Source organism: Canis lupus, chromosome 21, assembly GCF_011100685.1.
Source record: "Canis lupus familiaris isolate Mischka breed German Shepherd chromosome 21, alternate assembly UU_Cfam_GSD_1.0, whole genome shotgun sequence".
Lineage (NCBI taxonomy): Eukaryota > Metazoa > Chordata > Mammalia > Carnivora > Canidae > Canis > Canis lupus.
Window position 1 is genome coordinate 5,969,731 of NC_049242.1, and position 25,886 is coordinate 5,995,616.

A 25,886-nucleotide genomic window follows, 5' to 3' on the forward strand; every position below is an offset into this window, starting at 1 on the left:
CGAAATATATAGGAATCATTTAAGACCTAATAAATGTTAAGGATCTTTACCAACATTATAACGTAAGAACTACCCATAAATCCTAGGTCTTTTTGACAAGTAAGTCCAAGAATCTTCCATTTTTTACCACTTTACAAGCTTTTGAGAGTAAAAAAAAATCTCTTTAGGGTCCTAATAATCACGAATTAATTCTATGACCTTGGCAGAGAATGTTATGGCCTAAACCTAACAGATTTCTTGAAGTCTTAGCGCCAGTCACACATCAGATAACCCATTTTACTGCCAGCATCTCTTCTCAGTGGATCTTTATGCCCTGTTTATATGTTTGCATTAGACTTTCTTCCTTTAATGGGTTGTATCTAGAAATTTTCTTTACTCATCTAGGGAATATATCTAACAGTATATCTAACCTGTAGAATGTTTTCAAAATACATATAATTTCAAAATACATTTCTTTGTAGTGAATTTCAAAAATATGTAGGTATTAATTATAACCCATCAGCTGGGGTGTATCTCCCTCAAAACTCAGAAGCTTGTTCAGTTACTTCTGAAAGATTCCAGGGAAGCTGTGCAGAAATAATAAGGACCAGACACTGATTACAGACTGCTTTCAGCTTCAGGTTTTCACCTGAGTATCTTTCAAGTCCACAGTAAGAAACGTTTTTAAAAGCTTCCCAAGGAATGAACATAGACACTAAGAAATGTCGAGCTGATTTTTAGCCATATAAGATTTTACAACTGGAAGCAAGTATAACTTGCAGGCAAGTTGTCATTTATAAAAATATTTTAAAACAGTTATATCATAATCCAGAAGCTTGATTACATAATGTACATCTTGACATAATGGTTGGTATCTCACAAGGCTTTTGGAGGTCATTTTTCCTGCTCATGAGAGACATTTCTTGTTTACAAACAGTTTTGCAAATGAGCCCTTACATCATTTACCTGCATCAATATGCCTAGGGATGTCTGTGCAGACATGTCCATGTCTGTACTTGTGTCTGTATAAACCTGATGAACCTGTGTGAGTGTCCCATATGTAAAAAAAAAAAAAAAAAAAAAGTTTTGGCAGCTGTTTACAGTGGTCACTAAGGAGATGAACATTTTTGTTTCTAGGTTCACGTAAATCTACTTTTAATGGAAGCACGGATGCAAGCTGAACTCCTTTATGCCCTTCGTGCCATAACTCGGCATTTGACCTGAAGCATCGTCAGCCAACGAAAATGTCATATGTGTGTAAAGCCTTTTTTCACACAAGATATACATCAGAAGCTGTTTGTGATGTAGCATCAAAAATTATTCAATTCTCTAATGTCAAAGTTTAGCCGTTCTTTTCGGCGGCTGTCATGTGCAATGATGTGTTTTCTTTTTCTTGATGCTTAACATTACTAACAATAGCAAAAATAATACTGAGGAGCACTACTTTGCATTGTTTTATAGTTGGAATTTGGGATACTGATCATAAATCATGAACCTGGTTTATTAATGCTTAACTTCAGCGCTTTTGGGTTTGTATGTATGTTGTATTCTTTCCTTTTTTTTTTTTTTTAATAAGGAAAAGCGCTTACAATCTGCTCAAGCAATTGTTTTTCAGATATTGGAATTCAGCACAGAATGGCCTCCTCTGGCCATTCTAAACTTCTAATGTTGTGTCCTAAATCTGGTGGAGGAAAAGCATGCGCTTTTGAACTAAGCTGCTCACAGGACACATTATCTGTGTCCCCAGGAGATAATTTGTCAGGCACTGTTTGTGGTTTTTCTTGTTTGTTTGTTTTTGTTTTTGTTTTTAACTGCTATTGGCGATAACGTGAAATGTGATACAGCCATTGTCCATAATTTAATGTGAAATTAATCATGATGAATTCTATAGCATGCTACTGAAATGCCAAATTCAGCTGTTTTCTTTCTCTTCTGAAAAAGGAAGTTTCCGTTTTCCATATCAGATGTATATATTAAAAGTGGAATTATGCACAATCCTTTCTATCACTGACAGCCATCCTCAGTCACCGAAATAATCAGTGCTCACAGAGCTGCTCACAATTCATTCAGTTGGCACATACAAACTTGTCCCCACACAAGATTGACCAAAAAGTTTCTTTGCACATTTTTCTTTTCTCATAGTGTTTTCTATATTGCAGTAAGCAGAGGAAGGTTAATAGACTTGTATTTTTTCCTGATAGGCTTTTAGAACTTCTTTCCTGTGGTTTTTCTTACAATAGGTTGAACAGTTGAATACTCAAAGGTAAAAAATTGTGTTTCTATGCATTAATGTGATCGAACAGCAACAACAACAAAAAAAGTGCAATATGTTGGGAAAAAATACTCTGCTGAACTTTCCCCCCATTATGTCATTGCAGAAGTGTCCTTTTGAACAGAGCCATAAAGAAATTTGGTTCCAATTTCTTTATCGCACTCAAGGCTTTTGCCTTACTGGGGTTGAACAATATTATTTTCCTAATGCCAAAGCACCCCCTTCCCCAGGGAAAAAAAAAATCTCTTTGGACAACTGGTTTAAAAAGATATCAAGTCTTAGGGGAGGAATAAGCATCCAAAAAGTCACATTTTCGCATTGGTTTATGTTGCTTGATTAGACTATCTTCACAGAGCACAACATTATGTGTTTATAGCTTTAATTTGTATTGTGTTAATGAACCAGTGAAGTGCCTAAGAGATGCTTACAGCTATCCAGTAGGACACGACTGCACTGCTTAAACACTTTTTTGGTTAATTAAGGGTGACTTGTACACAAACATGCTAATTTTTTAAAAACCGCTCCATTTTTTTCATAGTAAATAATATCATCAAAATTCTCCATTAGAGTTCCCACAAAGATTTCATCTTAGACTTACTTCCTTACTTGTTATATAGGAATTTTCTCCCATGAAAGAATCGTGGATGAATGTTTTGTTAGATCATTTTGCCCTTGCATTCATCATTCTTTTCTGGTACAATATGTTAGGTTGCTTTCTTTTAGATTTGATTTCAGATAAGAAAACAGAAAGATGACTGTAAACCTACTAACATGAGGTGGTTCTGCATTTTTAGAGACCAGAATCTTGTTTGAAATCTTCCATGTGAGGAAAAAATTACTAATATTTTTTAAGAAAGGGTGGTTTATTTAAAGATACTATTCAGAGAATTCTTGCCAGATCTCTTCTGTTTAATTGTATATACCATATGTTGATTTTTATTTGGCATCCCATTATATGGATGGTATTAACTGCAAGGAAAGTAGGAAAATGACAAAACATGGATGATAGCATAAATGTTAATTTGACTTCCCTAACCTTAGAACTTTCAAGTTGAGGTTATCTTTTATTCTTGATATTTGGGGGTGGGGGGGCATGTTATTTCCTACAACCCTTTCAGTTACTAGCCCTATATTGTTGTGCAGGTGACCTGTATTACAGGATTAAAAATGAATGGAATCTTTATAAATGGAACAGGAGGAGAAATTCTCATAGAACACCATATGAGCTTTAGACCAAAAGGGGAAACAAGGTGTAAGTAACTAAAATGGCCACTTAGTTTTTGTCTTTTATTTTTTTTACCCCAGAAATGTAAGTAGTTTGAGTTTGGGTTTTGGAAATATTAGTGCCTTTCCTAGATCTCTTTTCTATCAAAGTTTCTTTTTAGCTCAGCATTGATCTATCTCATCAGTAATCAGGAACATAAGTCGACTTGGAACTTTAAACAAAGACAAAACAATATATTTATGAACCTCAGTGAACCAGCTAAGAAAAATTGACTTGCGGAGGTGCTAGAGCACCTGAGCTACAGCATGCACAGCATTCCAGGGTGTGAATATCATTTTGCAGCAAGTTTGCTGGGAACGTTCTCTAATGCAAACTTGAAATTCTGATGTGGTTTTCCAGGGTGGTATTTTTTCAGAGTATTGAATTTACTATGTAGTAATTTATAGTATAGCTTTTTATATTAAAATGTGATATTTTTAAAAGAGATATCTGGTTCAATTGGTGTAACGACATGATTATACAATATGCTGACCTACACCTTGGAGCTCACATTGTGCCAAACTTTAAATGTGCAAGTGTACTTGGGAAAAAAAGCACATGTGAATGTGAATTCTCTAACTTCATTGCTTATCATATTAAAATTAATAACCCACTGATGTATATGCTTGATTGATATCTGTTTACTTACCAGCTTTGGTTGTAATTCATAATTTCCCAGATCACCTTAGGAAATACCTGAATACTCTCCTATCAGAAAGTGAATCTGTTCTGTAAGCTGATCGCTTGACTGTGGGAGTGGCCCAGCAGCTGCCCCATTCAGCCCTTCAAATTAGACCTCCTCAGATGGGCTTGTGATAGCAGAAAAGAGGCTGAGATGAGACCACTCATTACTTTCTTTACTTTTTTGAACCAAGCATGTTGTCTCAGTCTCTGGAAGAATCTTCATCCCATCTGGGGTACTTTTACAATAAAAGATGGCTAATGTGGAATCTGGGCCACGGCCTTGGCCTTTAATTATGGCAGAGCAACACAGGGCTGTTTTAGAACAGAAAACTCAGTGGAAGCTTTATATTAAAACCATATTTGAACCAGAGCCCCTATTTTAATTGTGTTATAAAGTCTCCTAAAGTTCTTAAATTCTTCTGAAGATTAAATAACATTATTCCAGAGCAGCTTTTTTCCTTTTTCCACCTTATAGAGTTTTTTAATCCAAAATATAAGATTTTTATGCCCATGCAAAATAAAATGATCAGCAAACAATTACAGATCTATACTTAAAAATAGCTCACCACTTTAGTGCAGAGTGCATACATAGATAACAGTAAGATTCTTTTAAACTCTTAAAGACAGTTCATCAGGGGGAAAAAATAAATTTCAGTGCATGTTCTAAAAATGATTTGTACTGTGACAGTAAAATGAGGTTTTTGTTTTGTGTTGTGTTTTGAAGACAATTCAAAACCATTCCTCTGGAAAGCAAGACCTTAAACTCTTCTCTTTATCTAACAGACTTTTTCTTCTTTTATGCAAATAGGCGGTCTTGCATGGAGTAAAAAGTATGCAACAGTAATGTTATATGAACAGTATCTGAAATTTTCTGGGTAGTATAATTCCACAGCACCCTGAAAGACAGGTGGCCCCTCAGTTCAGATCAAGTGCAAAGTTACTTAATTTGTCCTCACCAGAATCTATTCTTGGTGGCCATCATCTTCATCTGTGTTTCCCTACTGTATCCCTCTGGAGACTGAGAATTAAATTACGGAGTCTTTCCTCAGAACAGTACTGTAACATGAATGTATTCCTCTCAGTCAACAGAACTTAAATCCCCCCATGTGTGGAGCTTCTTTCCATGCTAATTGGGCTCAGTTAGCAGTGTCCGCTCAGGTGAGACCTAGAACAAAAACAGCTGGGGTTAAATGGATCCTAGAGGCAGAGGCAGAGCCCTGTGAAAAGTTTTTCAAAGAACACGTGGAACATCACACTGAGTGTGGCAGTCCTCAGCATCGTACACCTGTTGTAAAGGAACATTCCCCTCTGGGAATTCCTACCTGCATTCAATCCACCCTCTCCTGCCTGCTTTCTTTCCCCCAAGTGCCTCAACCTTCTACATGCTCACTGTCCCCCACTTCCCTCAGCCTGTCTTGGTCTGCAGGCCTTTTCACAATCCAAACCAAACATCACCAGCCACCTGCTGAGTGTCACCAGCATTCTCTTTTCTGAGTTACTTTTCCTCCACTCATTAAGAATATGACTTCATCCCAGCCCCGCCTAAGTCCCTCAACCATCCAGCTACATTTTGGCTAACCTTTGCCCTGGACACCCTACCAGATACTATGCGGCACTGAGCATAAGCCTGTCCATCCCATACCGTTCTACTCTTTCCTGGCTGCCAAAATATCATGCTGTCCTCTACCTCATCCCCAAAGAGCCTATAAATTCAGAGTATCCAACCTTTTCATGGATTTACTCTCTGTTGTCCAATAATGCTACTTCCATATTTTAATAAATCGTAGGAGATTTTTGCCTTCTATCAGAGTAGAAGTCTTTATATTTATACATGATACAGAAATGGAACTATTTCTACCATGCAGAACTTAGCATTTAGTGGGACTTTAACATGATTGAGTTTACCATCCTAACCTGGATCTATATTAGGAAATAAATACTGGTGTTAGTCCAAGTTATCTGAATGTAAATTTAAGATTCTCTAGCAATCCAGAGTGATCTGTAACCCTTCAGTGGATCAGGACATTTCTGGCGTGTAAATGGGTGGTGTTTCATTGTTATTGCTTGGGCCTTGAAACACATTTCTAATAGGAGATAGTATAAAGGATGTTGCTGTGGTCCCATCAGATCACACGAGCCCACTCAATACAGAACATAGATAAAGTACCACACAATTGGGCACATGAGAGTTTGGACAAGTTTTCCTGGGTCAGATTAAGCTTCTACCCCCCATTCCTACTGTGTTCTCAGGCGGGGAGAAAAGTATTTATGGGATGGAAAGGGAATGCATTGACTTTGTAGTCTTGTCTTCCCCTGGCTGCATTCCAGGCATATCCAGACTGCGTCATTAAGGAACACGTGCCTAAAGGAGGAAACCACTGTAGTCCCTCTACTCTGGCCAATGTGCACTCTCTGTGGTTCAGGGATGACAGCCCTAGTCAGATTTCTAACATGGGGCATGTTGCTCTACCGATGGCTGTCCCACCTGATGATGAACCACTCTGTGTGGAAGTACAGATTATGACAACCTGTGATGGTATCTGAACGCTTCACGTTCTGTTCATGAACAACCCAACCTGACAGCAGAGTCTAGTCAAATGGCTTCAGGGGCCCAGGAATGAATCGATGTCTCATTTAAGAAATGAGACTTCATAAAAGATGTTGAAGGGATGGTTTTTATTAAATCGTATGTCCCAAAGTGTTCGTTCTAGCTTTAAATTCATTCTGACTTATCACTATGAAGCAGAGAATTGAAAAAGGAAAAATAAGGGGGTGGGGTGGGGAGAAGGAATATCTGATTTTTTTCCAATGCTTGTGGAAATCTTTGAGATAATGAAAGGCATACTATAAAATAGCCTTTAGAACAAATACCCCGTTTGACTTATAGCTGATAGGACCACATCAAACATTAGTAAGTATAATAAATATAATTTTTGGTATATAAATTTTGCTAAAACAGTCTATTTTTCTTGTACCCCTCAGTTGAACCTCTTAAAAATGAATGTATCATTTCCACAGAAAGATTATCAAAGGGAGAGAGAAACTCTGGTCTTTAATGCTAAAGTGTTGTTCATGAATTCTGATTAGCTGAGTGTGTGCATTATGACACTTAGCAAATGAAAGTGGCTATCCATCTCTTTCTTAAATTAATCCATCTTTACAGATTTTCCACGGACTTCCAAATCTCATAAGTAAGGATCAAAAGGAGGGATAAAGGAAACCTATTGGTTGGGTAGGAAGATGTTTCCTTTGTGATGTTGAGAGACTGCTTTCTCCTTTCTGAATTTCACTAGTTCTCTAAAATAAAAAGCAGGAGTTCAGTGGTACCCTTGCTCATCAAGGAAAGTGATCCAAACTCTCTATCTAGTATGCATTGTCTTTGCATCCACAGATCTTCTCTGAAAGAAAATATGATTTTTCCCTTCCTCTTTCTCTTCATATCTACTCTTTTCAACTCAAGGTAGACACAGGAAGCAAACCAAGCCCATTTGGCATCTTCTCCATGCTAATAGAATAGTCACATCCACACGCACAATCTGAGTGAGGTAAAAAAGAACCCCATCAGGTCAACTCGGAACATGGCCTTGCTCCTTGGATTAGCTCCTTCAAACCTGAAAACTTTCCTGGTCATGGAAGAACTGGATGTATCCTTTAGCTTATGAAATAGGATTTGAACTTGAAATCTCTTTTTAAAAAAAAAAAAAATCCTGATTTTGCAGGGCAGCTACATAATGAATGTATATATTAAGACTTTGTAGCTGAATTGCACATGAAATCAGATTGCCAACTTCTTACTTTCAATTTTAGACATCATTTTATCCTTCAGTTGTGAGCGATATATGTAGCATGCTGTGAAATGTCTATTATAGTTCTTTAATTCATCAGTATTAATACAGATTTATCTTTTGCGTTCCTTGGTACTTTTTATTCAATGTAATCAGAAGCTGTGATGTTTTGCCTTTGTAGTCCTGTGTTTTGTTACTGTAATTTTTTTTTACGAAGCACGTGACTTTGGACTAATGTGAGGCAGATGACATGATCTTTAAGACTGCTATATATATCAGTCTCTTACTATATAAGGTTTTCAATTAGAATAAGCTTTTATCAAATAGATCATTGATGCAATTTAGGATTCACACAGTTTTCGGCGTCAAATGGCAGTCCTATATTTATAGTTTCAATTCTGAAAATAGCAGACTTGATAAACAGCCACTTTAAACTTGTGCTGGCAAACCGGACCCTGCTCTAGATGTAGTAGTCTAAGGTAGTTAACCATATAAGCCTTTTCAACTATTATGCCCTCCACGGGAGTCAGCAGTTAAGGAGATTATAGAACCCATGAAAGCTTTTTTGTATGTATAAGTAGGTTTTATTTTTTTCTTATGTTGCCGATTTTACAATTCTGACTAAAGCTGACCTGAATGGATCAGTTTATGTGTAATATTCTAGTGCTTTAATGGCTTTTTTTTTTTTTTTTTGGAGGGATGGGTAATATTATTTGAAGAGATGCAGAAGGAACTGTTAGTGGGTCAAGACAAACACATTTGAAATAAAGGAACTGTGTATTAAACATGTTAACAATTCATAACTGCACTTTTTATGACATTTTGAAAATCTATTTATAGGTACAGAACAATGGGTTTTGTTAAACTGTATCACATTTATACTTGCAGAAATTTATTTCGTTGTTATTAGTAGGAATTTTATTGGTTCAATAAAATTGGCAAAACTGAACCCTGATTATTTGCTTTTATATGTGTGTATATTTATGTTGGAGTAGCATTCTTGCCTAAGTTCGTTTCTGCACCATGATTGAGATGTGCTTTCGGAAAGACATCAGAATTGTCTTTTTTTTTCCCCCTTTATTCCCGACCCACGGTTTTTTGGTGACATTTCTCACAATCACTTGATAACCGCATTAGTGGAATATTGCAATAATGTAAGTGGTGCCAAATATATAATTATTGTTACCTTTTTTAAATGGCCATCGTGATCGCCGCAAGAGGCATGTGCCTTACACGATTGTCTCTTGTTAGCCAAGGCAGGGAACGGGAAAGGGGCATTGACCCTGGGGTCGGAGCCCAGCTTCAAAAACTTGGAAGTAACTTCATCTCTGTGAACCTTGGTTTCCGCCCCACAATCGGAGGAGCAGAATACCTTCTTAACATGTCTGTTTGAGAATGAGGTGAAATGTAATCATGTTACATTTGAAATATACAGAAAAGTGGCGGATTCGAATGGCTGAATGAGAAAGCCCAACAACAGCATTGTTGCTAATTGAAATAAAGAGGTGGGAAGGAGAACAGATGGGGAAGGGCAGGATACACACCTGGAATGGGCAGTGATAGTAAGGTGCGAGTAGATACATCAGAGCGGCTTCTGGAAAGCTGCAGAGGATGTGTAAAGCCTCTCATGCAAGGTTTTCCAAGGGAAGTCTTCATTTCGGTTCATGCTGGTGACCTAAAAATGCATATCAAAGGCAAGAGCCTGGGGAATCCCTGGGTGGCTCAGCGGTTTAGCACCTGCCTTTGGCCCAGGGCATGATCCTGGAGTCCCAGGATCAAGTCCCACATCAGGCTCCCTGCATGGAGCCTGCTTCTCCCTTTGCCTGTGTCTCTGCCTCTCTCTCTCTCTCTTTCTCTGTCTCTCATGAACAAATAAATTTTTAAAATCTTAAAAAAAAAAAAAAAAAGGCAAGAGCCTCTCCCTTCATGCTTCATGTCCAGCTGTCCCACAGGGTGGGCAGAAACCAGCTCCTTCCTGATTAGAGTCTGACTCGATAATGTGCAATGTCTGGGGGAGAAAAAGGAGACACATCCTGCCAATTCAGCAGCCTGGCCCTTCCTCAAGACGTTCCCCAATTCAGAATCCTCCTTTTTGATGCTGGTTCCCTGGGAATTCATTAACGATGTTGAACCATTTTTAAAAGGGAAATAAAAGGCCATGTTTATGTGTCTGCTTGGTCCTTCCACATGCATGATCTCATGTACTCCTCAGGATAACTTTGGAAAGAATCGTTACCCCATTTTACAGATGAGTAAGTTGAGTCTCAAGAGAGCTTTCCTTGCCCAAGTGTTGGCACCTGGAATCGGCACAGTGAGGGTTTGAACTCCAGTCTGTCTAATACCACTTCCTCTACTGAACTTCCCTACCTTTATTCAGCCTGTCTCTTGAGTGATGATGTAAATGCTATCAACATGACATTTTACTTAAAAAAGTGAAAGGACAGTCCCTGCTCCAAACAAGAGGTTAGATAACCTTCCTCTCTGGCTAACTTGCAACTTTTTTAATTTTAAAAAATCGAGTTGTTTTTTTTTTCCCTCCAGTCAGGAAGAGGTGCTTTGATTTAAAAGATGGTCCTGGAGGGGAAGGTTCCCAGACAATTATATCCAACCAGTACCTGTAAATGTAAAGGCTAAGAATTTCTCTCAAGAGAACAAACCTGATTATAAAGACGACTCCGGAAAGCTTAAAACTGTATTGCATTTCTGTTTTTAGCACCATTCTATTCTATGGTGGTAGTTACCAATTCAAAGTCATAGTTCCTTTCTTTTTGCTTTTGTTTGTTTGTTCAAAGTCATAGTTTCTAATGCACATAAATAACTCTCTCACTCTGGGTTGAGTACAGCTAGTGCCAGAGAATGTCTCTTCTCCCCAATCTCACATCCTTAACATGTTTCAAAGCACAAGTGAGCCAAACTTTTCCATAGAACTCTGAAAGACAGCTGAGAGAAGACTTCATATCCCCTCTTGCACCAGCCTGCTCCTCAAATGAATGTTAACACATGCTTCGTCTTCATATCAAGGTGAAATTTAGGAAGAGGAGCCTGGTCACAGAACTTTCCACCACCCGCTGACTCGCTTGTTTGCTTGCTCAGAGGCAGTAGTGAACCCCTCTTCTACACCACTGCACAATCACGGTAGCCCCCTGCTGACTCCCTCCTGCCCTGCTGCTGCAGCCAGTTTCATGCAGGCACTGGCCAGGTTCCCCGGGGAAGCACATCTGGTGGCCCTAGACTGCTGACATCTGGCCTCCAGCCCCGGGGCCGCTCCGAGTGCTTGTAGTAAGGATGCCAGAGGGACTTGCCCTGCCCTTGCACTGGGCATGTGCAGTGCTGCAAGTTGTCAGCCAACCCATGGCCAGTGACTAACGACAGGATGGATGCTTCCTTCTTTCAGTCTGCCAGGCCATGGCCTGGAGACTCAGAGACCCCAGAATCAAGTACTAGTCCAACTTTATCGCCTTTCCCTCTTTTCCTTCTCCCTCCCCGTCCTCCACTTTCTCCAGATCTCCTAAACCAGGGTCTCTGGCTCTGCTTCCAGGATACCCCAGGCCAAGATAAGACAGTATAAGATAGGAATTTCGAAAACCCATCCTGGAATAAATTCAAATCTCAACGCCAGCATTGCCAGCCATCTGTCCTTGAACAAGTTACCTAATCCTGTGGTTTCTCTGATTCCTCATCTGGAAAATGCAGATAACAGGATGAAGGCGGACAGAGCCCCCTGTCCTTAAGAAAGGGGAAGTATGGGTGGAAGAGGGTAGCGGTGGCACATCAGGCAACAGAGACAAAAATAAAGGGATGGTTTGATAGTTTTATGGAGTCATAAAACTGGCCATTATTTATCAAGAATCTTCTAAATGTTGGGAACTTTGAAAACATCATTTTATTATAGTCACCCTACAAATGGGGATGGCCCTCTGTTTAAAGAGTTAAAAAAAAAAAAAGTAGGTGGAACAAAATTAAGTAACTTGTCTAAGGCCAAACAAGTGGCTGGTAGATCGGTTCTCAGGCCAGTCTAACTTTAGTTGCTATTCTGTTTCTTCTATGCCAAGTAAAGAGGTATTTCATTGTGTTTGGTGTTCTCCGTGAAGGTTTGGGCACTCCTGGAGTTGCTAAGATTTGGATTTGCAGAGGTTGAAGAACAACACATTCAGGCAGAGAGGACAGAGGAAGCAAAAATGCAGCGTGAAATCTCCAGGCCATGAGTGGAGGGCTGTGTGTTAGAAGATGAATTTGGAAAGGGTCATTTGCTCAGACCACACAGGGTCGTCGAGGTTAGACTAAAATACTTGCATTTATTTATTTGGAAAGGGAGCTGAAAGCCATTTTCAATAGGTCTTGAGCACAGGCATGGATGTGCCCTACTTTGAAACCACGGCATCTCCTTGACAACCAGAACCTGATTAGAATTTCAGGACCTCGTGGAAACAGGATGTGCAAAGTAAGGGGAATGCCATCTTTGGGGGGGGGGGGGGGTTCTCTGCCTATCTGGAATAATCTCCAGAGTACTTTGGCACATCCCCACTGGGGGTGTACACCAGGCTTTCGTGGGTAAAGTATAAGATCCTGGGAGTGCACCGTGGCCATGCGAGGCCTTCCCTTCCCATGCAAGGCTCTGCTGATACCCAGGCCCAATCTGACAGCTGTTAGAACTTTATGCCTTCTAGCTAGGCAGTCTAGACTTGTTTGCAGAGTCTATTTCTCTTGAATCTGGGTTCATCTGGTGGCTTGACTTAGCCAATTGTGGCAGAAGTGACATGGTACAAACTGCAGACCTGGGTTCTAAGAGATCTTGCTTGCCTCTGCTCTGTCTCAGGGTCCTGCCATGTTTGGGCCCAGCCTGGCAGAGAATGAGAGGCCTGCAGCAAGCCGAGTTGTTTCAATCGCTCTGGCCAAGGCCCTGGGTGGAGAAACCCACCCAAGATCAGTAAGTCATTAGCTTACCTACAGCTGACTGTTGACTCACTGAGCCCAGTTTAGATCAGAAGACTCTCCCAGACAACCCAGATGCACGAGCAAAACTCATTCATTCCTTTTTTTTTTTAATTAAAAAAAAAATTATTGGGGGGGGGGGTGTGCATGAGCAGGGGAAGGGGAAGGGGAAGGGGGAGAGGGATAAGCAGACTCCTCGCTGAGTATGAAGTCCCACACAGGGCTTGATCCCAGGACCCCAAGATCATGATCCAAGCCGAAGTCAGATGTTTGACCAACCAAGCCACCTGGGTGCCCCAAAACTCATGATCTCTTATTGAGCACTATAGAGATTCTGTGGCTGTGTGTTATACAGCATGATTGTGGCAATAGGTGACTGATAAGACGTAAATGCTGGGGGTGGTCAGTACTGCATCCCAGAAAGATCCTGGGTTGGGAATTTCTTTCTCCTGTCTCTGTTTATTAAGTATGGCCTCAGGAATACAAGGATTTTCATTTACATCTTTAGAGTGAATATAGTTAGCTACTTAATAATCAGCCCTCTGTTCATCCCTGTCCTCAGAACGTCCATCTTTCTGGGGTTAAAATGTATCACATTTCCTATTAATCTTTCTTAGGTCTTCATCCTCAATATCTGGGACCTTAAACATGACTGTACCCATAATTGGACTGGTGAGTTCGGGGCAGAAATATCCAAACTTCAGAGCATAAGAATTCCTGAGGAACCTGTTAAAGATCTAGATTCATAGAATCACCCCCCAACAGTTCTGATTTAGTGCGTATGGGCCAGAGGCCAGGGACCTCCATTTTTAAAAAGCTCCCAGGTAACTGGTGGCCACTGGTCAGACCTTGAAGGAGAATGGCTGGGGCATAAGAACTTTCCAGTTCTGAATGCATTAAAAACACAAGTGCATGCCACAGGGTAATATTTGAAGTCTGTGAAAAGAAAAAAGAAAAAAAGCAAAGTAAACCGCAGAAAGACAAGTGGATACAGAAAGTAATCATAAAATCACTAATGGGGGCAGGATACAAGGAAAAGGAGTATTTTCTGCTGGCTTGTCAGTGAAGGTTTCTGCTATGCTTTACTCCCCCGGGTGGAGTAAATTGATAGTTCTCCACCCCGACGCACCCAGAATCACCTGGAGACTTTAAAAACCCCGATATCTGAGAACCAATCGCCCACCCTGAGATTCTGATGGAATTAGTACGAGTTGCACCCAGGACATTTGATCTTGATCTCTCCTGGGGATTCCAACATCCAGCGCACTTTGAGAACCAGTAGGCAAGAATTCGAAACCCGTCCCACTGAGCGGACACCCTGCTAACCGTGGAGACCACGGCAGCCCTGACTGACCGCGCTGACCCGCAGGCCGACTGGGGAGAAGACACGCGGCAGAGATGCAAAGGAACCCCCGCTGCTCCTTGCAGTGGGATCTCAGAAGTGCTGGGAAGGTGAACGCGGAAACACACACCTGTTTCTTGGGACCCGGAGGAACAGGAGGCAAGTGTCCATTCTTGCCTGTGAACGGAACACTTTGGCAGATTGAAGTTATTGTCGATTTCTCTATGCTTTTATATCTGTATTTCTATGGACCTGAATGTCTGTATGTGCAAAGGTCCACGAGCTACGTGTGCCTTTGTCATTGTTCTTCTCCTTATAACTCTGTGGTAAGCATGAAATATATCCATGAAGATAAGACATGGGGGAATCTTTAAAAATTAAATGGACCATGCTAGATTTCAGTCTAAACTGAGGTTCTCAGACCCTCTTTCTGAGCATCAGAATCTATAGGGAAGCGTCTTCATTTTTTTTAAGGATTTAATTTATTTATTCATGAGAGACAGAGAGAGAGGCAGAGACACAGGCAGAGGGAGAAGCAGGCTCCCTGTGGGGAGCCTGATGCAGGACTCGATCCCAAGACCCGGGGTCACGACCTGAGCCAAAGGCAGATGCTCAACCACTGGGTCACCCACGTGCCTCAGGGAAATGCCTTTAAAATAAGTATTCCCAGAAATACCCAGACTTACTGGATTAGATTGAAAGGTAAGGGCTCATATGGTTTCCCTATTGATAAGCTCCACACATACACTTTTTTTTTAATGTACTCGGCATCATACTTCAAAAGTCTCCTTTTTGAGAACCAGGTATGTTTTGGGAGCATGGGAGCATGGTATGTTTGGGAGTGCCCTTGGAAAACATTATCCACAGTTACATGGCCTCAAATCCACTCAAATGGTTTCGTGGCCTCAAGTCCAAATTGACTACCTACACCCTCTCTGTGTTCAGTATACGACTTGGACACCAGATGGCGTCCAAGGGCTTACTGAGACACCAGGAGGTGAGCAGGGGAGGGGATAGTTGAGGGTTTCAAAGACCCTGCCCCATGACTCCAGGCACCAGGGGTGGTGGTGATGGAGGCAAGTTAGCTCCTACAGCCCTCTCTGCTTCCTGTACTCTGATGGGGCCTCTGGCTACTCAGGGCTGTATCCACCTGACTTTTCCAAAAGCAACAAGTCCCTTCTCACCCCATGACAGTAGATTCTAACCAACTCTTTCCACTGAGCACTTTTTATGTAACAGGATTCTGTAACTAGAACTCTTTCGACTCAATTCCACCTGTGAACCCCAAAACGATTCAGGAGAAGGTAAAGTGCCCCCATATTCCAAAATGAAAGGACTGGCCACAGAGCTGACCCCAATCCTCTTTGTGAGCCTTCCTCCAGCCCCACTCTTGGCTACAGAAGAGCCCAGAGAGGGGAGGCAGGAAGAGAAGATTTCTTTAGAAAGAACCAGGCTTGAGTCCAGCTCCCTTTGCAGAGACCACTCTGAGGAATTTATACATAGCTTGTAGAGTTTGGGGAAGCTTGCAGACTGCTATGCAGCTCCAATCTAAAAGAAAGCCCACAGCTAAACGGCGGCCCGAGCTTCCCTTGGGCAAGCACAACTGCCCCTCCAGCATCTGACATGGCAAGCAGGTCTGATCTCCTTGCAGGCCCAGAGAAGACTTTGATGGGTAACCAGGCCGAAGCATCTGGAAGGTACACTAAGAGGGAGACCTGCCAGAGTGAGGTGTCCCATCCCGCCAGCACAAAGGCCAGACTGGGGTGCCCGCAAGAGACCACTCACAGAATATATCTTCTGAGTCCACCTGCTGTGGTCTGGGCTGTTGGCTTTTATTGTAAGAGCAACAAAAGTGACAGCAGAGTTTTAAATTGTGTATATGGAGGAGGGAGGAATGATAGTAACCTGATCAGATCTCCATCTCAAGAATATTCTGAAGGGAGCATGGAGAATGGAGGGGACCAGAATAGAAGTGTGAAGACTGGCTCAGAAGGCATCGGAGGAGTAAGAGGAGCAGGGAGCACGGACTTGGGAGTGGGGGTGGTGCAGCAGAGGTGGTAAGAAGGAGATGGATTCGGGGACATGCAAGAAGCAGCAGTGATCAGACAAGGTTGGGGCAGACAAGAAGGAGGAGTCAGGATGACCCCCAGCTCCCCACCTGCCCCAGGTTGCTGCCTGCTGGAGCCCCTTACTCGAAGAACACTAGGAAGGGGCCAGGTCATAGGGAAGAGGCCATGTGTCTGTGCCTTGGTCACTGGGAATTTGGGGTGCCTTTAAGACATACAAAGATGTCATGTGGGTGACCTGAAGCTTTGGACACAGGTGCGATGGCTTAGGAATAAGAGTGAGGGATGAAGATGACCGAGCCAGCCTCGAAGGACCCAACATGAAGGCCAGGGCAGGAGAAGGCACTTGGCCAGGGAAGGAGCTAGCAAAGGAACGCCCAGAGATGCAGGCAGAGAGGCCACGTGCCCCTTAAGTCCTCAGGGCTCTGGCTACCCAATAGGAATAAAGAGACATGCGCCTGGCCCACATGGAGTTTTCAGTCCACAAAATGACTGAACCACAAATTGGAGGAAGTGTTATAAAGGGAAAGGCAGGGAATAAGGGCGATGGGGGGTGGGGGGGTGGGTAGTCAGGGAAGGGTTGTCAGAGGAGGCAACATTTCTGCAGATTGGCAACTCTGCACTGGGATGCTAATGAGAGGCAGCTGTTCCAAGGCCACAGGGTCCAAGACAATCTCTTAACTCCTGGATCAAAGATGCCAGTGCAGGGTGAACAGAGAAGTGCTCAGAGAGCCGTGCTCCCTGGTGCCCACTGTCTGCTTCCCCACCGGAGCCCATCTTCCTTCCCCAGCCACTTACCCGGAGGTGCTGAGGACCCCTGGGGCCTCACTGACTAAGTGTCTTTGGCCAGTGAATGTCTCCCACAAGAAAGGGAGAGGACTGGGACCCAAATCCCTGGCTGGCAGCGAATGGGCGGAGAAGGTACCGCAGGCCCTGGTCTGATCAGGTATCAGGGCTCTGGGCCACAGCCTGAGGACAGGTCCAGCCCGCCTGCACTCACTCACCCCCAAGGGTGTCAAGCCCTTGTTCAAAGTGAAGGGGCCCAGAAGGCGTCAGGTCCCACTCAACGCTGCCAGCTGCCAAGCTGTCTGCAAAGAAATGCTAACTGGGATTGTCATGGTGATTCCTGTGGTCAGGGCACCAGGGAGTCAGGTGGTCCTGGGGGTACAGCCCAAGAGCTACCCCGTCCAGGCTGCCTGAAATACACCCCGGACTAAAAGTAAGCTTTTCCACCCCAGGTCCCCATCAGATGGCTTTATTGGATGCCTTTAATTTCATCCTTTTCGGCGTCAGCAGCATGGTTATGATTCATGTGTAACCCCATTTAACAAGGCAAACGGGAAGCACTGTGTGAAGGCAGCAGCCTCAAACACTGGGAGAAAGCACCGAGTCATGGCCAAGAAAGCACTTAGGCTCTGGACTCAGATCCAGATTCAAAGTCCAGCTGTGCCATCTCCGGGGGCCACCCCTACTGATCCAGTGCCCTCGTGCAAATCACACAAGGTCCACCTTCCTTCTTGTCTTCCAGAACGGCATACTAGAACTTACTTGCCGGGGATGCTCTGAGAATTCAGTGACATCGTGCCTGCAAAGCACTCGAAGTTAATAGTCACAATCATGACACTAGAACTGACTGATCATTTCCAGTACCCCACGTACAAAGTGGCCGACACAAGTGAATGAATGACCTAGGACGCAGAACTCAAGGCCTTTCCGGCCCCACCTCTCCACACCCCCTCCCTACACCCTTACTACCTCCCCAGGCCAGACTTGAGTCCTTGACTCCAGCCACACTGGCCTCTGCTCCTTCTTCACAGACCCTGCCTTCTCTCCTGCCTCCCACCCACACGCTCCAACTGGGCTCCAACTGGGTCGGTTCCCTCCCATCACCTCTGTCTACCCAACCCCACTCACCTCTCAGGTGCAAATCAAATATCCCGGGCTCTTTGAAGCTCCCCTGCTGCCCGCAGGCCCTCAGCTGCGCACTCCTCTGCCCTCTCGCACGCTTCCTACGTGCCTGGATAAGAGCAGTAAGCACAAGTGTCAAGCACTGTGCCGAAGTACCTTCATCAAATCACCACAGGAACCCCATAAGGCAGGTTTTGTATTTAACTCTGCTGATACACAATGTGAGGCACAGAGAAGACAAGTAACTTGCCCGATGCCACACAGCCCACAAGCAGCAGAGCCAGAGCACAAACCCTGGCCTTCTGACTGCAGAGCTGGTGCCATAGACACCACATTGCACCCCTTCTCCCAGATGCAGGGTGTCCAAGCCCAGTTCCTCCGTGTCAGGTGGGGAGAGCCAGGGGGACTGTGTTTCATTCACTTTTGTGTCCACCTGGCCCCCCACACTGTACCTGGCATACAGCACATGCAAGCTCCTTCCCCCAAGACACTAAATAGATTATTAAAGGAAAACCACTAATCCAGGAAAATTCACCCATGGGTCCTGGTCTCCTTTTTCTGCCCCTGATTTCTGATTGGGAAATTCTGCTCTGAGTCCTGTCCAAGGGGCCAAGTACAGTCTCTTTGAAGTTGATGTATAATAAAGAACTTCTAGTTCAGCCAGTTTTTTTTTTAAGCCAGTTTTCTCCACCACCACCACCACCCCCCCTGCCCCCCACCTTGGAGAAGCCTGGAGCCTAATTCTAAACAGAGACATAGCATTTGTTGTGACACCTTTTCCTGCTGAGAGGGAGGGGTCCTGTTTTTGAAGAAAAGAGTAACAGCAGAATTCAAAAGGCAATGGGATTTCCAGAAGGGTCCCTCCTTGGCCAGGCAGCTCCAGGAGGCAACTGTGGAAGGAGAGGAAGTCAGCCAGAGGGAGCTGTGTGAGGGCGAGCTGGCTTCAGAGCAGCCCTGGCGAGGGCAGAGCCCCTGGCTCACACCTCTCAGCCTGAAAGGAGCTGGGGATCCAAGCAATCCTGAGCCACGGAGGGTACTGGAAAAGTCTTTGGAGTTAGCAGGACAGAAATGTTGCCTGGCTGGCGCTTGCCACTTCCTTTGCCCCCCTGTTTAGCACCTAATTCGGTTATTTCCGGGATTCTTTCCTTTCCTATCAGAGGTGGATCAGGTCTGGGGCCAACTGGTCCTTGACCCAAGTCCTCCCTGTTCCTCACCACCCCCTGCTCCCCGCCCCCCAACACACACACTTAGAAACAAAAGCTACGGCTTTGCCAAGATTCGATGGCATTCCTTTCAAAACCCCAAATCTGGTTCAGCTCAACATGCGCAAGAGGAGGCCTTTGAAGGTGCTATGGTTAATTTTCTAATAAAGCAGAACTATCCGGCAGATCGGAAGCCAAAAAAAGACAGACATCTTTCAAATTCAGGTCCTAAATCAGCTCTGCCGAAAGTGGATTTTTGAGCCCGAAGCTCAAACTCACACGGAAGCCTCAGATTTGAAAAACTGTTTGCAGCGAGAATGGGGAGGGGACCTGGGAGGTGGTAAGGAAATGTCGGGCAGGGGGGGCCCTGGGGGAGGCTGGGGCTCCCAGTCCGCAGTGACCCTTGGCCCTGTTGGGAAGTGGATACTGAGCACGGCTTCACACTAAAACTCAGGCTGGAATTTGAGGGTGTCCAGCATCAGGTGCCACCCTTTGAGTGGTTCATCACCTCGCCGAAGAGGGGGAGCCAAAAATAAGCAAATGTCTATAGACAAAGGACTTGGCACATGGTAGGGCCCTCTCAGAGTCACGGCCTGTCTTCTCTTCGGGCTGTTGGAGAGGAAGCGATGTGACCACTCTCGGTGTCCGTGGGCAGAGGAGTGCCCTGACCCTGGAGTGCGAAGAATCACTGGGAGCCTGAGCGGCCAGCAGGTGCCAGACGGCCAGGGGTGTGGTGGCCATGGTGAGCGGGCACTGGCTGGTGGACGAGGGGGCCAGGGCGAGGAGGGCAGCATGCTCACGCAGCGGCGCCCAACGCCAGGCCAGGGGGTCCAGCTTCACCCAGGTTCCAGCTGCGGATGCGTGTATTTGTTTGCTTTATGCTTCAACGGGGATGTAGGACATATTTTCAACATCTGAATTTGAATGTCTGGGTTGGCAGTCACTCTTCATTTTGCATTCAGCTCCAGGCCCAATTTCTCCTGTTGATCACCTCATCCGTACATTGATGTTAGCTGCCCAGGGCCCCGTCAGGAATTGAGTTGGTGGTTATGGGTAGGTCACAGGAAAACCGAACACTGTCAGAATGATGGAGATGCCGTGCCAGAACTCACACTTACAGGTATGCTTGGCATATCAAATCCAGATGCCTGATGAGGTTGGGCTTTCAGGTAAAAAACAAATACGTACATACATATATATATTTAAGATTTATGTGTTTATTCATGAGAGACACACAGAGAGAGGCAGAGACACAGGCAGAGGGAGAAGCAGCTCCCTGCGGGGAGCCTGACGTGGGACTCGATCCCGGGACCCCAGGATCATGCCCTGAGCTGAAGGCAGACCCTCAACCACTGAGCCACCCAGGGACGCCCCTCTGCCCTTTTCTACTCCTGTGACTTGTGACAGACCATGTGGCTTTTCCATCCAGAGGTAAAGTTTAATTTTGCCTTTGGATGTCCTTTTTATTTTAATTGCTTTTTTCTTTCTTCATGTCAATTTTAGGATTCAAAATAATTTCTTTCTGAGTTACAAACGATGGAGGATGGAAGCGAAAGATGCTCTCCCTTGCCTGGATTTCTTCAAATCACCTTGCTTTGCTTTGGTGGGGGGAGGGCTCAGCCTTCCTCACACCCCCAGAGATCTGGGCTCCCTCCAGGATGAGGCACGTTTCCTGGGCCTCTGTTGCCATCTGCAGGATCATTTGGGGGTGAGTTCAGTGACCCTGCGTGGGCCCTGGAAAAAGAAGGTAGCAGCGGTGTGAAGTCCTTGGGCTTCCCCAGCTGTCAGAGACCTCATGAGGCACAGCCTAACCTCATCATCTCTCTGGAGCTCAGTCTCTAGGATTTAATGAGCTGGATGACTCTGGGCAAGTCACTTTTTCCAGCCTATTTCCTCATCTCTAAAACAGTATTTGACACCTATAAAATTGCTTTGATAGTGATTACTGATGGGCCATTCATCCATTTATCTAGCCATGAAGCAAAGAACATGGAGTGAAAAAAAAAAAAAAGAAAAAAAAAAAGCTTTCCCAGAGGAAATCTTCATCTTACAGTGGCATCAATCAAACCCACAGGAAACTGTCCATTTACTGTGACACTTACAACAACAGAGGCATGAACAAAGTGTCATGTCAATTAGGGAGCAACTAACTCTGTTTGGTGGGAACAGGAAAGGCCCACAGTGGAAGGGACATAGGAGTTGGGTTTGGAAAAACACATAGGAATCTACCAGAATTTGGAAGAATATATAGGAGTTGTTCACAATATAGAGAATGAGAGAAAGGCCATTCCATAGAGAGGGAGTAAAGAACCAAACTACTTTGACCTCACTTGTTCTAGGAAGTTCCCAGGGAGTGACTGAACTTTCAGATCCTGCAGCCGGCTTAGTAGGAGAGAAGTGAAAGGAGGGAGACTTTTGCTACCTTCAAAGAAAGGAGGTAGCCGCTCACTTTGCCTATGGTTGGGCCCAGCCCTGGGGGGAGCCTAGCATGTGGAGGAGGAAGAGGAGTCGCAAGGTTGGGAACAGAACATTCAGGGCAGGATCAGGAGGTGGTCTGATCCACAGAGTGACCTTGGCTAAGTTAACCTTCCTTTCTGTGCTCAGAGTGTTGTTGCAAGATAGAAGCAAAAGTGTTAACACGGTGCCCAACACAGACGTGCTCCAATATCTTAGCGGCTGGTATTACTATGAGATGTTGGCCGCAGGAAGTTCTTTTACGTCGTCACCCAGTGGACTTTCCTCATGTAGGTGAGAATAACAGTGTTTGCCCTCATGCATCGGGAATTAATTGTGAAAATACCACAAAGTCATACAGGCAAAAAAAAAGCCTCATGCCGCCTCTCTGTATCCTGACAGCTCCACATTTCTTTTTTTTTAATATTTTATTTATTCATGAGAGACGGAGGCAGAGACACAGGCAGAGGGAGGAGCAGGCTCCACTCAGGGAGCCCCAGGTGGGACTCGATCCTGGGTCTCCAGGAGCACGCCTGGGCCGAAGGCAGCGCTAAACCTCTGAGCCACTCGCAGCCCCGCATTTCTATCTCCACCCCAGCCCTCCCTAGACAACCTCACCAGGTCTTGTGTGAGACACCTCAGACTTAGTACATCCCAACTCAGCTTTTCTGTGCCTTTGCCACAGTCTTCCGGTCTCGGCCAACGGCAGCTCTGTCCTTCCAGCTTGGAGCCACCATCCATCTCTATCTATAACACCCCACAAGCAGACAGGAATCTTTTTCATTCTAGTTTGAAATGCATACCCGCTGCGTGACCACTCCTCTCCGCCTCCAGCCCCCTCCGCTGGCCTGAAGCGACACCCTTCTCATCTAGATCACTACTGTGGCCCCCATTTGGCTCAATGACCTCCTACTGTCTGTTCTCACCACAGCAACCCACGTGATCCTTGTGAAAAGCTAATGTCCATCCCTGCTTCAAACCCACCAGTGGCTCCCGATTCCTTCCACATGAGAGCCAAAGTCCATTAAAGTGGCTGCTAAGGGGCACTGGGTGGCTCACTGGTTGAGTGTCTGCCTTTGTGATCCCCGATCGAGTCCCACATGGGGCTCCCCGCAGGGAGCCTGCTCCTCCCTCTGCCTGTGTCTCTGCCTCTCTCATGAATAAAGAAGCAAAATCTTTTTAAAGAATGGCTGCAAGCCCTGTATAATTGGCCCCCTTCTAGCAGGTGGGATTTCATTTTCATACGGGTCACCTGCTGTCTGACGACACACTCAGCGAGGGGCACACGGTGAGCGCTCTATAAATATGTGGTGAATGGATGAAATGACCATGCAAGTGTCGAATCGCAGAGTGCTAAGTGCTAGAAAGAAGCTGTACTATAATCCGAGGAATTCATAGGGAGAGAGCCAGAGTTCCCGCTGGATTGGAGAGCTCCAGGCCCAGAGCCTCCCGGGCCAAGGCAGGGCGCAGTGGCTGCCTGGCACGGAGCGGGCGCTTTCAAGGGCTACCTGAATTGGAATCAGGTGATTCCTGGAAACAGGGAAGGTCTTCCCTCAGCCCGTCCCAGGTGGGCAGCTGGGGACACACCGGCCTTCCCTGGCCGACTTCCTTGCTGTGTGGAGACTTTGTGGCTCCTTGGGATGTAAACAGCTCTCAAGGGGAGGAGTGACAGGGCAGCTCCGCAGCAGGCCAGAGGCGCTCGGCCCCTCCCCAGCTCCCCAGCTTCGGGCAGGTGAGGGCCTCCGGGAGCGGAGCCCAGGCCGGGAGAGAACTTGGAACAAGGTTGCCCTCTGCCGGCGGGCCTGCGAAACGGGCGCTCGCGGAGGAGGGCGGGGACCCGCGCCACAGCAACAGCGCCCCCGCGGCAGCGCCCCCCCAGCAGCAGCGCCCCCCGGCAGCAGCGCCCCCGCAGCAGCAGCGCCCCCCCGGCAGCAGCGCCCCCCCAGCAGCAGCGCCCCCCGGCAGCAGCGCCCCCCCGGCAGCAGCAGCGCCCCCCCGGCAGCAGCGCCCCCCGGCAGCAGCGCCCCCCCAGCAGCAGCGCCCCCCGGCAGCAGCGCCCCCCCAGCAGCAGCGCCCCCCGGCAGCAGCGCCCCCCGGCAGCAGCGCCCCCCGGCAGCAGCGCCCCCCCGGCAGCAGCAGCGCCCCCCCGGCAGCAGCGCCCCCCCGGCAGCAGCGCCCCCCGGCAGCAGCGCCCCCCCAGCAGCAGCGCCCCCCGGCAGCAGCGCCCCCCCGGCAGCAGCAGCGCCCCCCCGGCAGCAGCGCCCCCCCGGCAGCAGCGCCCCCCGGCAGCAGCGCCCCCGCAGCAGCAGCGCCCCCCCGGCAGCAGCGCCCCCCCAGCAGCAGCGCCCCCCCAGCAGCAGCGCCCCCCGGCAGCAGCGCCCCCGCAGCAGCAGCGCCCCCCCGGCAGCAGCGCCCCCCCGGCAGCAGCGCCCCCCGGCAGCAGCGCCCCCCCGGCAGCAGCGCCCCCCGGCAGCAGCGCCCCCCCGGCAGCAGCGCCCCCCCGGCAGCAGCGCCCCCCGGCAGCAGCGCCCCCGCAGCAGCAGCGCCCCCCCGGCAGCAGCGCCCCCCCGGCAGCAGCGCCCCCCCGGCAGCAGCGCCCCCTGCAGCAGCGCCCCCCGCCCGCCCTAACTTCTCCGCCTGCGGCGCCGCACAAGTAGCGGGACAGACCCCGCGGGTCCCACCGGGCCGGGTAACAGGCCGTCCGGGCCGGTGCGACCGTACCTTGAGGCACCGAACTCCCGGCTTAGACTTCGCCGACTTCCAGCGACGCGGCCGCTCGGGCCTCGCGGGGGCCGGGCTCCGGGGAGCGGACGCCGGCCACGGGCGGATCCCAGGTGGGGCCCGGGCAGCGCTGTCTGGGTGTCGGGGCGTCAGCGACCGGCCGCCCCCGGCACCGCCCGACCCGTACCGTCGGGCCACCCGGCCAGGGGGGCCGCGTCGGAGCAGCGGGGGAGGCGGGGGGCGAGCCGGGGTCCCCGCCCCGGAGCCGGGCGCTGGCCCCGGTGCTGCTGCGGGAGCAGCCCCCTCGGGTCTTGGGCGAGCACAGGGAGGCGCGGGGGACCGGGCGGAATTGGGGGGTGAGACGGCCGGTTCCGGGGTCGAGGCCTCTGGGACGCACAGCCCCCCCGCCAGGCCGAGGCCGAGGCCGGGAAGACCCGCGTGCGGAGGGGAACGGAGGGGGACGGCGGGGGACGGAGGGGGACGGCGGGGGACGGAGGGGGACGGAGGGGGTCGGAGGGGACGGAGGGGGACGGCGGGGGACGGAGGGGGACGGCGGGGGACGGAGGGGGTACGGCGGGGGGACGGAGGGGGACGGAGGGGGACGGCGGGGGACGGAGGGGGACGGAGGGGGCGGCGGGGGACGGAGGGGGACGGCGGGGGACGGAGGGGGACGGCGGGGGACGGCGGGGGACGGAGGGGGGACGGAGGGGGACGGACGGGGGACGGAGGGGGACGGAGGGGGACGGAGGGGGACGGCGGGGACGGCGGGGTCGGAGGGGGACGGAGGGGACGGAGGGGGACGGCGGGGGACGGAGGGGGACGGAGGGGGACGGCGGGGGACGGAGGGGGACGGCGGGGGACGGAGGGGGACGGAGGGGGACGGCGGGGGACGGAGGGGGACGGCGGGGGACGGAGGGGGACGGAGGGGGACGGCGGGGGACGGAGGGGGACGGAGGGGGACGGCGGGGGACGGAGGGGGACGGAGGGGGACGGAGGGGGACGGCGGGGGACGGAGGGGGACGGAGGGGGACGGCGGGGGACGGCGGGGGACGGAGGGGGACGGCGGGGGACGGAGGGGGACGGAGGGGGACGGAGGGGGACGGCGGGGGACGGAGGGGGACGGAGGGGGACGGCGGGGGACGGCGGGGGGACGGAGGGGACGGAGGGGGACGGAGGGGGACGGCGGGGGACGGAGGGGGACGGCGGGGGACGGCGGGGGACGGCGGGGGACGGAGGGGGACGGCGGGGGACGGAGGGGGACGGAGGGGGACGGAGGG

At 48.1% G+C, this 25,886-nt stretch overlaps 1 protein-coding gene and 1 long non-coding RNA gene across 3 annotated transcripts in view; one reads left to right on the forward strand and one right to left on the reverse strand.

The window, feature by feature from the left end:
* Nucleotides 1–8,939, forward strand: part of SESN3 (sestrin 3) — a 71,561-nt gene extending 62,622 nt beyond the window's left edge. For both annotated transcript variants that reach the window (XM_038568266.1, XM_038568267.1), the window contains exon 10: nucleotides 1,117–8,939. In XM_038568266.1, the coding sequence (XP_038424194.1) occupies nucleotides 1,117–1,203 (87 nt within the window). In that variant the 3' untranslated portion in view covers nucleotides 1,204–8,939. The remainder of the gene's footprint in view (nucleotides 1–1,116) is intronic.
* Nucleotides 4,651–24,735, reverse strand: LOC111091480. The gene is made up of 4 exons (XR_005375472.1): nucleotides 24,610–24,735; nucleotides 18,239–18,341; nucleotides 9,529–9,659; nucleotides 4,651–5,364 (listed from the first exon to the last, which is right to left on the reverse strand). It is a non-coding gene; the product is annotated as an uncharacterized LOC111091480 (long non-coding RNA).
* Nucleotides 24,736–25,886: the final 1,151 nt, after the last annotated feature.